The sequence below is a fragment of the Psittacula echo genome (genome assembly GCF_963264785.1).
Source record: "Psittacula echo genome assembly, chromosome: Z".
Lineage (NCBI taxonomy): Eukaryota > Metazoa > Chordata > Aves > Psittaciformes > Psittacidae > Psittacula > Psittacula echo.
In genome coordinates this window covers 16,556,035-16,572,233 of record NC_137742.1, presented here as the reverse complement: position 1 = coordinate 16,572,233, position 16,199 = coordinate 16,556,035, and the positions used below count along the sequence as shown (strand labels likewise).

At 39.7% G+C, this 16,199-nt stretch overlaps 1 protein-coding gene across 2 annotated transcripts in view; it reads left to right on the top strand.

Moving 5' to 3' along the window:
* Window positions 1-10,355: 10,355 nt before the first annotated feature.
* OXCT1 (3-oxoacid CoA-transferase 1) overlaps window positions 10,356-16,199 on the top strand; it is an 84,436-nt gene continuing 78,592 nt past the window's right edge. The window contains exons 1-3 of one of the 2 annotated variants that reach the window (XM_080637586.1): window positions 10,356-10,457; window positions 12,933-13,041; window positions 14,425-14,515. In XM_080637586.1, the coding sequence (XP_080493712.1) occupies window positions 10,374-10,457; window positions 12,933-13,041; window positions 14,425-14,515 (284 nt within the window). In that variant the 5' untranslated portion in view covers window positions 10,356-10,373. The remainder of the gene's footprint in view (window positions 10,458-12,932; window positions 13,042-14,424; window positions 14,516-16,199) is intronic. The other variant, XM_080637585.1, reaches the window with a different exon arrangement.

Genomic DNA, 16,199 nt, shown 5'->3' with positions numbered 1-16,199 from the left:
TCTTAATGTTCAATAAAAAAATAAAAGAAGGAAAAAGAAAAAAAAAGGAAAGTTAAAAAAAAGATTATGTGTGGAGGTGGAAGTACTTAGTAATTGGAAAATTGAAAGACAGAGATGGAAAAATTAGACTTAGTCAAACAACACTCAAAAGATGTCAGAAATTATTGCTTATATAGCAGATTCTTAACAGTTGTAGAGTCTGTGATCAAAGTGTGTCTTTGAAGTGAAAAGGGAAGACATCATGGATATTAATACAAATGTACTTGGCTAATATGAGTTTATAGCAGCATGCTTCAAGTCCTGTAAAACCTGGGAGAAATTATAATACTGTGTGTGGTACAGCATCTTAGAATGACACTGAATTACTATGATTTCAGAATGAATTCTTGCCCTTATTTTGCAAGCATGACTAACGTGTGATCCTCATAAATTTTGTAGGTAATTTAAGTGTCAGGCAACTGTTTCTGAATTTAACACAGTAATTGTAACTTGAGACACTAAGGAAAGATGAGGTAGGCTTATTCAGCTGTGCAGCAGATTTCACAAATGCATTTGATATCTGGTGAATTAATTAAATTAGGGAATATTTGTAAAATGTTAAGTAGTAATGGTATATTTTTGTCAGCAAAGAAATTAGAAGTAAATTACTTTCTTTGGTGTTCTTTCATTTAAGAAAAGTACAACCTTTGATATTGTTAGAAAAGCATAATTACTTAAACCAGGGACAAATTCCATTGTCTTGGGTCTTAGTATGAATTCAGGATTTAATCAGAATTTTTGTGTGTGGTGAGCATTATGCTGATTTAGCTGTCTTAGAAATGAGGCTTTGCTATTGTGGTGTTCCTGTAGTGGCTAAGGAGCAGTTTACAAAAATTAATCCAAGCTACTTGCTCTTTTTACTTGTTTATATGGATTAATGACATTTAGTCATACTTGTCTCGTGGATTTGAGCAACAGAAGTTTGCTCAAAATAAGTTTGAAGTTTTCTTCTGGTCTATCTTGTTTCAGTTTGAATCAATAAAGGAGCTTTGGTGAGCAAAAAGGTGAACTGAAGGGAGGTGCCAGCTTCAAAATCTGTTTTGTGGTCAGAGCTGCATCACTAACAACTGGATTGTTGCATTCAGATGTGAGACTTGCACCATAAACTGTACTATCTGAGGATTACAAGAAATGCTTTTTATATAAATACTTAAAAGAATCTGAATTTATTAAACTATGTTATAGAATATTCTGTCCTCATGCCTTTCATACTGTATTGTTGGAATGAAATATTTCTGCTTTTGAAAAAAAAAAAGGTATTTATTTACAGAAACTAACAATCAAGGGTTTTTATTGTATGTGAACTTCATGAGTTTATTTTATCTAATAATATCTGTGAGAAAGGTGGTCAATATTATGGTATTACCTTTCAAATGTTCTTCAGATTCAAAAAAGAAACAGCATGTTCTCTGTCTTTCACTGTGTGGCTTTGTGGCTACCAGGGAAGGCTAAACTGGAATTTATTCAGAATAATGTTAGGAAAGTGGAAGATAGTTACCAAAGATTGCCTCTATGTTCATGGGATTAAGCACTATGAAATAATTTCCAGGACTCAGTGTCATAGTCGATAATGTCATGGCACTGAATAAGGAAGTATCAAATTTAGTCCTCTTAAAATATGGCTATGTATTCAGTCTGAAATATATCCAAATCAGAGCATTTCTTATTCATACTGTTGATGCCAAATATGAAATCAGGGCATAAGAGAGATCTGTAATGGAATTTTCCTTTTGTGTCAATAGATGTGAAATATATTCATTCTGGAGACATGTGAGGGCCAACTATCAGTAGACATTGTAGGTGTGTCGTACATTTGTTTTCCTAACCTGGCACGACTGTTCTTTGTTTTACCTGCTTTCTGCTCTGTATGTAGTTTGGGTGGTGCCCTGACAAAATGTAAACCAGCTGCTTTCTTACGTTATAGTCACCTGCAACTAGGACAACACGGTATCTGATTTACATTTAAATAGGTTCTGGATGTACAAAATGATTTAACAGTTTGTTTTTTGATTCTTAAAAGTGGCATACACTGAACTTTGATGTTGGAACCACTCTCTTCTGAAAGTGACCTCCCTGGAATAAGGGAACATTAGGAATGGACAGATAGGAACTGCTTCGTGATGCTTGAGGGAGAGATGAAGTAGTTTCTTTTCAAAAAGCAAGTATAAAGTGTACAATATTCTGTAATGGAAGGAAATAGTTTACTTGCAACAAGGAAACCTGTGTTTTTCTATTACAATGTTAATAATTAAATAATGGTGTGCACTGTGGATGCCTTTATCCAGAAGAATGCCTGTGTCTGCCACATCTCATTTATGGTGTACATGTTGGTTTGGAAGAACTTGCTTACAGCAGTCTTCACCCCGGTCTGCAACTGGTAACTGTGTATGTAATTTAGGATGTATGTAATTCATGGCTGACTTCTAGCTAATGCAGAAGTAATGTCAATAGGTCACAGTGACCAAGCTCATGTCCCTAACTGCATGTTCCCATGTATGACTGTATTAATCCCAGAGTCATGTGTTGGTTTCGTGTGTAAGGTCAGCTCACTTATCTGACTGAAAGCTTCCATTTTTTCCACAGACCTAGCCTGCAGTTGGATCATAAGCTGATCTGGGTGCTGTAAGCTGAGACTTTAACTTCCTTCTGAAACTGTAATGTATAACTTACCCTCGGAGAACCTTTACCTGGCTTTTAGTAAAGTTCTATGCTACTGTAAGAGGCTTTCTAAAGTTGAATCTTTTGGATCATAGAAATATTAAATCTACTAATTGGGGTATTGTATCAATCTATGTAGCACTTTAGCATTAACGCTTTTCTGGTTCTTCTGGGGATTCTCTTGAGAAACAAAACCAAACCGCAAAATTCCTGAAAGGATCATGGGATGGATAAAATGCAGTGTGTACTTGAGAATGCGAGACAGACATGTCAAGCTGTGGTTTAGCAAGTGTTTCTCTTGAAAGAGTACCAGTTTAAACAGCTGTTCTACTCTCTTTCCCCTTCTTCCCACTTTACAATACTGCTTTTTAAATTGTTCTCATGTAATTGTGTCTTTTAAATGAACATGACTGGGAATCTCAGCTATGTTAAAAGCTTTCCTGCCCCTTTTCCTATGTTGCAGTTGAATGTTCAACCATGCAAATGCAGGTACTGTCCTTGCTAGGGCAAGAAGTTCATGTTTCTTGTATGTTAAGCATGGAGCAGGATCTGAAGTATCTGAGGTGTTCTGGTTGGCTTGCTGGAAATCTGCTACCTGGGAATGTAACTACCAAGGGAACTCACTTCAACCTAAGTTCAACCAAATACCCTAACTTTCAAAGGCATAGGAAAATAAATACAAGCACACTGATTTTGAAGACCTATTCTTGTCACAGGTAATTCCTCCCTTATGGTGTACAGCTGCTGGAGCTGCAAACCATGTTAATGGTAATCAGAGTTTTTCCCTGCGAGGTAATTGGGAAATCCAAGATTGTTGACATATGTTCTGATTCCTGGTGTGGATAACTTGCAGGCTGAATGAAATTCAGGAAGCACTTGCTTTAATTTATTGACAATTTAAATGCACTACAACCAAAAAGCATCATGTTTATCACTTGGGTGAATAATCTACAGTCATGTGAATGACACATTCTAAAGGTGCCTTAAAATTATGTGGGATCTGAGACTCCGTATGACATTCCCATAGTAGCTAGCTACAACTCAGTCTTTGTGGTTACCACTGGTACGTAAAGATCCTATGCCAAACTTGCTATAGTAGTAGCACCTTATTAGGGCCTCCGACTCAGCTGAGAAGAGGCATCTTTGCTGAACGAAAACAGTGTCAAACACCTTGAAGCCCTTTGTGTTTGAGAGTTCAGCAGGTTGCCACGGGGTGTCACCATTGCGCTCAGGATCGTCCAGCTTTTAATGGCGATGTTTTGTGGTAGTTATGTCAATATGAAGGGAAATTCTGCAAAACCCCAAAAGCGCAGTACAGAAATTAAGAGCAAGAGGCCCCCGAGCTTTGCAGCAAGCAGCCTTGTGCTTGCAAATGCAGAGAACCTGCTGGTTAGTCTTGGCAGGCTTCCAGGCTCCTTTTGAGTGTGTATTTGTAGAACTAGGCTAGAAGTCAGACAGGCAAACTTGACTGAAAGTGGGGAAGAGGCAAGGGAAACCCCAGACTGAGTGATTCGAAGAGGCCTTTTAAAAAGATGGATGAATGAATAGTAGGGACTCATTTTAGGTAATTTTACAAAACGTAACAACAAAAGTTTCCTGTTTCACCATGCATCTCATGTGAAAGGTAAGTTACCTTCATTACTAATTCTTCTGTTCATTGATCGTGACAAAAATGAAATATCACAGGAAATGACTGTCAGCTTTTCTTGTTAGTTTTACATCATTGAGAATATTAACCAAACTGTTGATAAGCTGCCCACTGTAGAGAGGAAGCTGTTCTGAACTCCAGACAGCTGTTCCTCCAACAGCTGGATGGACTAGAAGAATTAGGCATATCAATTCAGATGAGAATGGATTGGCACTTGTTTTTGTCAGTGTATGCAGGGAACTGTCTTCCTAGTCAGTAGATGATAGATTAGTTACAAGGGCTTGGATTGCATGTGTGAGTTTGCATGCTAGAAGACTCTTCTAGCCAAGAAATGGTGTTTGCCAATGAAGCTCCACACCCGTGAAATGGATGACAAAGTCCAAGTTTCAGAGAGGAAACCAGAGATGGGTGAAACTTGCAGACAGGCAGGTGTTGCTTCCTTCATTTCCAGCTCTGGCAACTGTCTGGTAGTGTTACTGTACGGCACTAGCAGCTGTGAGGTATGGGGGTTGTGTGTGTGATCTGTTTACTGTGCACATCTGCAAACAAAGTTCTGCACTATCATCCTAAGGCTCTGTGCTTTTTGTCCTAAGTTGTGTACTGAACGAAAGAAAGAAGATTTCTTCACTAGTAATTTTACAAAGTCCTCATAGGCTCTGCATGTAAAGTATACTGTTGTTGATGAGGTTTGTTTGAAAGCTTTTTAATGTAGAGTTGCATTGCAGAATCCAGAAAAGCTTGTTACAGTAGTGCTACCAAACATGAACTGACTTGCAGCGTGACAGCTGCGTAGGATTCCTGTTTGCAGTTCATTATTTCTGTAGCTTAATTTGCTATGTTTACCTTTACTCTTTTACAACACTGTTGGTATGGACTTGTAATATAATCCCATTCTTTCAGCTTGACTGAGGAAGGGGCTGAACAGACTTTCCTGTTCTGTTGCATTCTTGCAACAAAAAAAATCCTGTCAAAAATATGGAATAAGAGATTAGTAAGGTTTTCTGAATAAGAGTTTAGAACAGCCTCCGTAAGTATCAGTACGCAAACATATGGAACTTGTGTAGCTAGTGGCTGTAAGTATCTGCTGAATAGGCATTTTGTTTTTATCTCACTCCTGCTGTAAAGGAGTGATAAGTCACTTATCCCTTCTTCAGAACTAGTAGACATACTGACTGTCACTGTTGAAGGTTATTACACTTAACTAATTTAGACAGTGTTGATGACAGTTACTAACGAAGCAATATATGAACATAAATTAGAGTGCCAAGGATCATGCTTAGTAACAGACTTTGTGTTTTGTATTTAAACAAAAATTACACCTTAATTTTAAGTACTGCATAATTACACCTTGTAAATATTGTGGGTTTGAATTGAGATGCAGCATTTGAAGTGAGCAGAAAGTCTGAAGTTTTGTATTTTTAAGACTAGAGAATTGTTGTAACTACTTAACTTTTAACTGCTGATATTTCAGTGGCTATTTCTTAGTGCTGTCAAAGTGAGTAACTTGCTGCGGTAACTTTAATTCTCTGATCTTGACCAAGTATAAAATGTTCAGTGGCTTCCAAGTTCTTCATAGTTGCTTATCTTAGCTTGTAATAATGATAAGATAAACTGACATGATCTAGAAACTTCTGTATTGTTTATATGAAAGCAGGCATCCTGCCTAAAATGTAAGACAGCTCTAATGGTAACTGGATTATTATGAAAAAAATCATGCCAGATTATTTTTCACAATGTCCGCTCCTCATCCAATTAGGTTTTTGAAATTTTCTTAATTAGGTGAGCTTCTGTCTTCTACTATGATACTGTAACAAAAATAATTGTTGACCTTCTATTGTTTGCTCAGAGTTCCTCCAGGGATAAAGAACTTCTTTTGCCAAAGAGAAGGTTATTAATTCTTCTTATTACATAGCTCCAGGATCCTTTCATAGTTTGGTATTGCCTTTCATCTTAAGCTTAGGACTGTGAAGAGAAAATGTTGCCAGAGTTAGTCAGCAGTTAGTTAGTCAGGGATTCCTCAATACCTTGCTTGTTATTTCCTTCAAAAATCTTGGCTCTGTGGTTCTCTCATTTGCTTTACATTTCTGTAACTGTCTAGAAGATCGCTTTTGAGTATTTTGTTTCGTTTCCCAATTTAATTTTGCCTTTGGTGCTTATATTTAATTATGTATGAATTTTTGCCAAATCCCTGCTAATTTTTAACATGTATACTTTTCACTAGACCTGTAAATATCCATTTTTCTTTGTAATGACCTTCCTTTCACTGGAGCCTTGTTAATAAGTTGAATATTTAAGTTCTTGTGGCTTACTTGTGTAATCATTGGTGATGCAGGTGGCAGCCCTTTTGTTTTCCCTAGTTAAATATATCTCCTGTAAGCTCTCTGAGTTGATCTTAAAATAACTGAATGTATCACACAGGAGCCCATAATTATTTTTATGTTCTCAGCTGGAATGTATTTATAACCATATAATGCTTTTAGGTCTGTATCAAAAGTTTTATATTATTTCTTTATTTGTTTTCCCTATAGTACTCCATCCTTGCAGGAAGATGAGGAAGCTGTTAAATAATTTTTTTTTTTTTTTTTTTTTTTTTTTTTTTTACATTTTCATCCTGTAACAAGGGAATTAGGTTCATTCCACTTTATCCAAAGATGGGTTTCAAGTGCTTTTCAATGATTAATATAAAAAATACTTCAGTACTTTGAGTAATACTCAGAAGTACTTAAACACCCTTGTTTCAGGACTGAGATCTATTAACACACTGGATGTCAGTTTAGGTGTTCTCTGTGTATTCTGCATAGTCTAAAGAATTTTCCCTTCTATGTGACTCCGTATGTGATTTTCTTGCCTCAGTAAGTGAATTTCTTTCCCAGATTGCAATGCATCAGAAAGAAAGGTAAATTGCTAAATTTCAGTTAGCTAGAATCAGGGTTGAGGGTAAACAAATTTTAAGAAATTTGTCTAGAAACAAAGTTGTTAGTCTCAGAGTTCTTGTTCTGTCCCCTTTACAAGTAAACCAAACATATAAAAATAGCCTGCCTATCTGTTAACTCTCTGGTGGTGCTTGTTTGGGAAATATTATTTCACTGTATTGGAGTGCTGACTTTGACGTTTTATTATGCTTGGTAGTAGTAAAAGTAAGCTGGTGTTATACAGTGTATATAATGTTTAACCTGTGGGAGCTCCAGAATGCCTCACTGCTGACATGTTTTTGGCATCAACGGCTCAAAACTCTCCCACTACTCATTTGTAAATGCTATTGACCTTGAAGAGTGTTTGACTTGCATGCTACCACTGTCATGTGATTTACTTCAGTGAATAAACTAAGATCATACTAAAAGTATTCTTGATCATTTCAGAGGCTTATTTCATGTTGGCTGCTTAGTTGTAGTCCTTGTGTGAAGAGCTTTCAGACATCTTAAAAATTAAGACAAAGGAGATGATCTACTATGCTTTATAAACTACTCCAGAACAAATTCTTTCATCTACCCATTCAAGTATGTTTGAAGCTTGTCTAGGACGAAATAAGAAGTTTTGCAGTCTGTAGCACATGGGCTTTGCACAATTTTTATTTTTTTTTTTAATAATTTTGATTTTAGATAATCTATAGCACCTGAAAAGGAGAAGGTATATCCCCCCCGCTTTCCAGTTCAAAACTTGTAATTTGTATAAACAGAATTACCAGCTTTGCAAATAGTTGTTCCAAGGAAGTACAAAGACTCATGCACTATACCAACTGCATGCAGTTAGCCCCCTTCCTTCAGCCTGCAAGGATGCAGTCACAAATAGCCCAGACCCCATGCAAAATAAATGCTCTCAGGGTATGTAACAAGTACTCAGGAGTGAATGCTTTGGTAAGTTTGAGAATGCACACTGTTGATTTAAAGGAAGGTATTTATTGAACTGAAGAGAATAAACTTGTTTTACACAAGTTTTTCAATGCTTATGAATTTTTTTTAAGAAAAGAAACTTGACTTAAGGAATATACATGTTTATATGAAATTTAGGTAGAACTGAAGATCAGCAATCCATCCTCTAAAACTTTTATGCTGATGCTTAGCCATGGAAGAATGCAAGCTGTACAATTACTTTTTTTTTTCCAGTTCTTTAAGCCTGTGTAATTTGTAGCTTTTTACACCTGGAACTGCCTCAGACTTAACTGACTAGTTAGATATAGTGAATATTTAGGATAAAACTAACCCTAAACCTTCCTGACAGCAAAGGTGTCTCCGCTGCGCTTTATGGGCATCTGCAAGGTTTGTAACATGGACTGTAACAACTGGTACCACCACCTTTTAAAATGCGTATGGCAGGGCCACAGACAGGCTGCAAGGTTTGACCAGTGCTCTGAATACAATGGGCTGGGTGTGCACTAACACTTTGGAAACTGGCAGCACTCTTTTAAAACCTTGGTTTCCTCATTGTAAACTGTCCTGCTGCATATTCATATCTCAATGGCTAAGCACAGCAGCTGTGTTGGAGACAGGCTGGAAACAAAGGAAAAGTAGCGTGACCTGCAGGAAGTGTGACCTTTTGTCACGTGTGTGAGGGGAATTGGTCTTTTCCTTCATCTGAACAAATGCTCACAGTTTTCTGTGAATCCTTCTGTTCCATCAGGCATCATTATGGCATGTGCTAATCGTTTGGGGTATTTTTAGACAGTGTAAATAATGGCAGAGGCATGCTTTGAATTTTCCTTCGAGCAGGGGCGGAAACACCAGCAGTTCACATCACGTGGCTGCTTAAACGAGTATACATCTATTCTAGTAACATTTTCCCACCCAAACATAGCGTCCAAGTGCCCTGTGGAAACCATGTGCTTACTGGAGCCTGGCTCACCCTAAGGGCTACACAGTGGAAACTTAACCATTCAAAACCTCTGTCCTTCCATTGTTTCTTGTGATGTTAGTCCTTAAAGGACTATGAGCTGGCTGTGTGTCCTTGCGGCCAGGAGGGCAAATAGTATCCTGGGGTGCATCAGGAGGAGTGTGGCCAGGAGGTCAGTGGAGGTGATCCTGCCCCTCTACTTGACCCTGGTGAGGCCACATCTGGAGTACTGTGTCCAGTTCTGGGCTTCTCAGTACAGGAAAGACAAGAAGCTACTGGAAAGAGTCCAGTGAAGGGCCTCAAAGATGATCAGAAGTCTGGAGGATCTCTTCTGTGAGGAGAGCTTGTGGGAGTTGGGCCTGTTTAGAGAAGAGGAGACTGAAAGGGGATCGATCTCATGATAAACGTCAACATAAATAAACATCCGTCAACAGGACAAGGAGCAATGGCCATAAACTAAAACACAAGAAGTTTCACCTCAACATGAGGAAGAGTTTTACTTTGAGGGTGGCAGACCACTGCCACCAGGCTGCCCCAGAGGAGTTGTGGAGCCTCCTTCTCTGGAGCCATTCAAAACCCGCTTGGACATGATCCTGTGCAACTTGCTCAAGGTGGCCCCGCGTTGGCAGGGGGTTAGACCAGATGATCTGCAGAGGTCCCTTCCAATCCTAATGATTCTGTGAAAGTGGTAGGGCAGAAATTTAAGCCACCTTGACTTCACAGAGAGACATCTGCAATGGCACATAGGAGTTGCCTGAGGAAGTGATGGAGGGGGAAATCACCATCCTTTAAAACTGACAGGACTAGCACTGACGAGTTTTTCCACATGCCTTTTCCGTGTCTGTGAGGGGCTTATAGAGCAAAACTGGTAGTGTCCGTGGGCTGCGAAGCTCTCGCGTCCCTGCCTGGCTTGGCGGGGGCGGCGGAGGCCGCCGCAGGTGAGACGCGGCGGCCGCGGCCCCGGCGGCTGCCGCCTCATCTCCCACGGCGGCCCACCCGTCCCTCCATCGGCCCCGCCTCGGTCGCAGCCGACGTCAGGGCCGAGCCCCTCAGCCTCCCTCTTTTCCTCCGCCCTCAGGCTCCGGGGTCCCGCCTGCCGCCGCTCCCCTCTCCCGGCGTTGGAGAGCAGCAGCCACCGCCCCGGCCTTGCCCCGCTACCTGCCCCTCCGCTCCCCTTCGCCGAGAGCCCAGCAGCACGAAGATGGCGGCGTACAAATTCCTCCTGCCGCCGCTCAGCCGCCGCATCCTTCTTCCCGCCGCCCGGGCGCGGGGCGCCGCGGTTGAGGTAAAGGCGAGCGCGCGGACACAGACCACGGGCCGCCGCTCGGCTCCTCGCTCCCCTTCAGCGGAACCCTGCCCGAGCGGAAGGCCACAGCCCCGAAGGAGAGCCGTTCATAGACAGAACCGACCCATGAGCCTGGGTTTCTCTATAAAAACAACGGGTTTGGGTGTCGGTTTTGGCCCGCGGGAGCTGGGAGGCTAGGAGAAGGGTAGAGCGCGGCGCCAGGGCAAGCCCGGCCCCGGCAGCGCGTTGGGATGCGGTGACCTTGGGAACCAGCCTGGAGGTTTAGCTTTAAGGTTTAGTTTGTTTCCTTACCCCGCATTTGAAATCGCTGCACCACTGCAGTGTGTTGCTGCATATTCCAGTCTTGTCCTCTCACCACATTGGTGTTTCCTTGAGGTAGGGGCAGGTGTCGGGAGGAAGAGCCCCGTTCAGGGACACAGCTCCCTGCAGCCCTCCATGCACTGCCATTCATACTGTGTGGAGTTCAGCAATGCAGCTTGCTCCTTTGCTCCATTTCCTCTTCCTGGGGGAAGCTTCTGCCTGACCTCACTGATATAACGGTTGCCAGCCCACATGCAACCATAGCCAAGTTAATTTTTAGTTTCTTCAGCCAAAATTGTTCCTGTGGCTTTTCTTATTTTATTTTAGTTGAAGCAGCTCATCTGTTCTTCTCATACCCATGTTTACTCTTCCTGATATCTTTATGGGCAAATAATCATAGCTCTTTCAGTCTTTGTTTTGCTAAGTTGTATTTTGCTCTTCTATAAAGCTTATTTAGATTTTTGTTATTTGTTCTAGAAGCTCATCTGTTCCCATGTTACTTCTGTTTTAAATCTGACATGTCAGAATTGCAGCCAGCTCCTGAGGTCTTAGCTTGCTGCCTCCGTGTGCAAGGGGAGCATGGGTGATCCCAGGCACCTTGGTTCCTTAAGATCTCATTGCTCTCAAAGAGCAGGGTGGGTGGGAAAGGATCTGGAAGAACCTGTTTAGTGTAGAAAGGCCGGTACCCTCATTAGAGACATCCAACCTGGGAGTGCACACATATGTAGCACATGCTGCTTTGTTCCCCTCTGTGGCAGGCAGTTGGGAAGATTAAGGAAGAGGTACCACATGGTCTTTTAACAGTATTTTCCAATGTGTGGGTACAGTGACACAGAAGTGGTCTGGCCACCTCGAGCCCTAGTCCTCATGTCTACTTGCAGACCTGTTTGTACCAAGTCTCCTGAGGCTGGCAGCCATAATACTAATTTCGTCCCTTGCCTGCTGAATGTGACCGTAAGAGACATGCTTTGCAGTCTTACTGTCCTTCTGAAAAAAACATTTCTGAGAGAAACACGGTATGGCTGAGCATGGAGAAGGGCCTTTTTCTCACCTGGCACTGTTCCTTATGGCCCACGTACTTTTTTTCTTTTTATTTTTGAGCCCACAAGAACAAAGAAACATCAGTGTTTCCGCTGGGAAGCAGATGAGCCTCCATTCAGAAAGATTTTGTTAATGTTCCATATAAACTCTTGCAGCCTTAATTTTATAAAAGAAGGCAGTTTGTATCATCTTGAAACTGAGCCAAAAATTACTGCTCTGGTTGTAACCAGATCTTCAGGCAGCTCTTTAGGGAAGAATTAGGCTATTATCTTTAAACAGTGTGTAAGTTAGCTTGGTCATATATTTACTCATTCTTCTCCCTCTTTCCCATTTTAAAGAAAAATAAACTATTAACAAAAAAATAGGTTACCGTGACCTAAGGATATAATAGATGAGTTATGATGGTAACTGTGTGATGGCCTTGCACTGTGAAGTCTAGTTTTGAGAGTGAGATCTGTATTGGTTTCCCTTTTGCCCTCCCTATTTCGTCAGTTTGTTGAAGTCTCCTGATCCTTCAACTTAAATTGTTGAAGACCTGTAAGACTGTGTTAGGAAGCTGGACCTTGTTGAAAGGGATCTTTTCTTACTCTGCTGCCAGCACAGTGATGTACTTCATATTGTTCGTTGGCCTCCACTCAAATTTTGTGGTGGTGTTGGCTGTGCTTCAGCTATTTCTCACTATGCCTAGTGTCTGGATATCTTTGAAGCTGCAAGTAACAATATATTGTTTAAAGCAGCCTTTGTGTTGTTCTAACTTGTGCTGAGGAGTTGCATTTGTGGATCTGTTCACAGTAAGCACAATTTGTCAGCAGTTTAGAATGGAATTCAGAAATATAAAATCAGTTAGGATATTGTCAAATTGATTAATATTAAGCCTAAAGCCTTCATTATGCATGTGAACATTGTAAAATATGGGTGCAGGGAAGAGACAATAGAGTCCCTGTTTTGGAGACCTGAACCCTTCTCTTCCCCTCCCTCCCAGTGTTTACTGTTTATAGTAGCAATATTTATTCAATGTTTTCCCACTTACCTATCCAGAGAGATGGTCATTATTATAAAGCTTCTATGTAATGCTTTTTATTAATTCAATTGTTTATTTTAATATTGTTCCAGAGTTTTGGATACTATTTTTCCACTAGCTGTCATCGCAACACCAAATTTTATACTGATCCTGTTGAAGCTGTAAAAGATATACCCAATGGGGCAACTATACTTGTTGGTGGTAAATATTTAAATTATTTCTGGATGCAACTACATTATATTAATGAGATACTTCTTACTGGTTTACCATGTTTGTTTTAATATTAACTAATTTGAGAATCCATATGCTTGTGTGGGTATTTTAAACAAGTGATTTCCTGTTTGTGCTAAAAGGGGGACACTCTTTCAGTGAGAAAATCCCACTTTGTGCCTTAGGGGAGAGAAAAAGTCTTAGAAAAATCGTTACTTTTTTTCCCCCACTAGTGAAGTGATTAGACTTCACTCATGCCGGTTTGAATGCAGAAAATCAATTTAGGATTTTTGAAGTTAGCATTGTTATTTCAGATGGTGAGGAAATAAAATTTAGTTTGATTTTTTTTTTTCTTGTATTCTATATCTGCCAAGTGAGTTGATCTCTGTGACCTTGAACAAATCGCCTAACACGTTTATGGCTGTAGGAAGTGAAGATAATACTTATCAACATTACGCTAAATGGTTATGTGTAGCATTTCCACAGGAATAAAGAAGTTGTGTCATACTGACTTTCACTGTGACTTGAGCTTTTGAATATTCTATATGATTTCCACAATTTCATGCTATTTAGTCTACTGAGAGAAAAGTGATCTCTCTATGTAGTAAGTTACAAGTGATTTTCAATACTGAAGAAGTAACTAATATAATGTTGTGAAACATGAGAAACCTCACTGGAGATGTGAAATGAGGTAAAATTTCCTCTAGGAAGAATTACTGTATTTTTTGTTGTTTTTGGAGCAAAAGAAGGTCTGGGGCTAAGTAGTTGGGAGGAAAATGGTAGTAATGTAGTGGCCTGGCCTAAGACTTAAGCACCTCAGATGTGGTGTGGTGTTTCATTTTAGGCATACTGGGCTCTTGCATAATAGGTAGGAGTGTGAGGCACCTTAGCCGGGGTGGAGATCTGGGTTACTGTACTTCCAGTTGCACATCTTCCTGAGAGCATTAAGTTTCCCAGATTTTTATCACCTAATTATAGGCTAGGCTGTATGGAAGAGCTCCTTGCTCCTCCTGTTTGACATTGTTATGTGCAGCAAACCATTGAAGATTAATTGGGTAGAAAGTGAACAAGGAATACTGAGTACAGTGGATAGGACACAAATAAAGGTCCTGGAGCCCTTCTCCGAAGGCCATTTGTGTGTGAGCGGAGATGGTTAAATGGCTTTCCTCCAAACTGGGAACCATCTAGAGACTGTAAGATTCCAGTACTAGGGTGCAGCTCTTTCCGAAGTGTTGTTTTATTGAAGTCAACTAGAAGGAGCTTGTTCAGCTCAAAAAAGGTTTTTAATAAAGCAGCGCACATTCTTAGACTTCTGATTAATCTGTGTTCTTTCAAACACTTGTTACATACTCAATTTTCTTTTATTTTACATAGGTTTTGGATTGTGTGGGATTCCTGAAAACCTCATTGGGGGTTTACTGAAGACTGGGGTAAAGGGAATAACAGCAGTCAGTAATAATGCAGGGTAGGTATTCATATCTTTGTGGTTTGCTAAGTACAGAGTAAATATTATGCTCATGTGAAAAGGCTGATATGTATGAAAAAGTCTTACCTTTTGTCATAAGAATTTTGCATTAACCATATGCTTTGTTTGAAAATGTTAATTTTGGAATGAGTCCAGAAAGTTCAGTACTTTGTTATGTATACTGCATTATTACATTTTCTGTGAACTTTTAACTTCTGAATTCCATATTTGTGGTGAAATAATAATGATAATTTTGTATTGTTTCCATGAAACTCATAATGCTTGTAATTATGAGCCATTTTCTCCTGTAGGTAGTCTCCCATCTGTTCTGTAGGAGCTCAGCCTTTATTTAATTGCTGAAGGGAAAAAAAAGAAACTGTTTTCTTGTGTATCTACATTAGAATAAAAGACAGACAAGTTTATGTGAGCCAGAAAGGTTGTTTGGGTATAAAGAACCTTGTTCTTCATACAAAATGAAAATAGATGTCAAACCTTGCTCCTTCAATTCCTCCAGCCTTGCCAAAGAAGTGAATTAGGTAGGATTTATCTAATAATGCTTTGTGCTATTTTCAGCTGTGTCATTACATCTCCCATACACTTTCTCCATAGATTTGCATCTTAATCTGTTTTGTTTTAACATTTTAACATAAGTTAAAACCAGAATACCATTCAAACCCCACAGGTTTAGTTTATATATGTATTTCAGGCTTCTGAGGCTGAAGTTTACAGTATGTTTATCTTCTTTTTTTTTCTTTTTTTTTTTTTTTTTTCTCTTGTCCTTCATGCTTGCTCTTGCATATTGATTGGGTAATAGATATGATTTGTGTTGATATCTGGCACATACACTGCCAATCTTATGGTCCTTAGACTCTTGTAGGTGTCCTGGTTTCAGCTGTAACAGTTATTTTAATCCTACCTAGGAGCTGATCCAGTGCTGTGTTTTGGCTTTAGCCTGAGAACAACACTGATAACACACCAGTGGCTGGGCTTAAACCATGACAGTGGGGAGCTATTTCTACTGGATGATAAAAAGAAGAGAGAAAGAGACAGAAATAATTTGAGTGGAAAGATCAGTCATGTAGAGATCATTCACTTTCCTCATACTCTTATCTCTGAATGACACACATGTGTAGATAGAGAGATTGCACAGATGCTCCTGGGTTGGAGGGGAGGGTTAGAGTGTGAGGAAAAGTGAAAAGAGAAGCATTGTGGAATAGAATGGAGAAGAAGACATTTTGCATTGCATTTCTGCACATCGTTGGTGGTGTTGCAGGTTAGAATCAATTTTGATTGAAATAATGCTATCTTTCCTGAAAATTCTTTGGAGTTTGAGGCTGGAATGATTACTATAAAATGTTTGGTTGCTGGTAGAAAAACAAAATTTAATTTCTTTTTGCTTGAAACTAGTTTTCCATGGTCATTCACGGGAGTCTGACAAGTTTCTTATACAACAGTGTGTTGATTTGAAAATGCCTGAGGGCATTTAGATTTTCATGAAATCTAGTTTGTAAAAGTCCTGCTTTTGCTCTCATGGTGAACAGCATTATTTATTTTGAAATTTAACTCATAATAAAGTATAGTCTCATCTGTTGCTTGTTTTAGTTGTATTACTGTTATATGGAACTTCTCCTGCTATAGTTCATTAGGGTTTGGGAACCAGGTTAAAACACCAATGTCATCATTA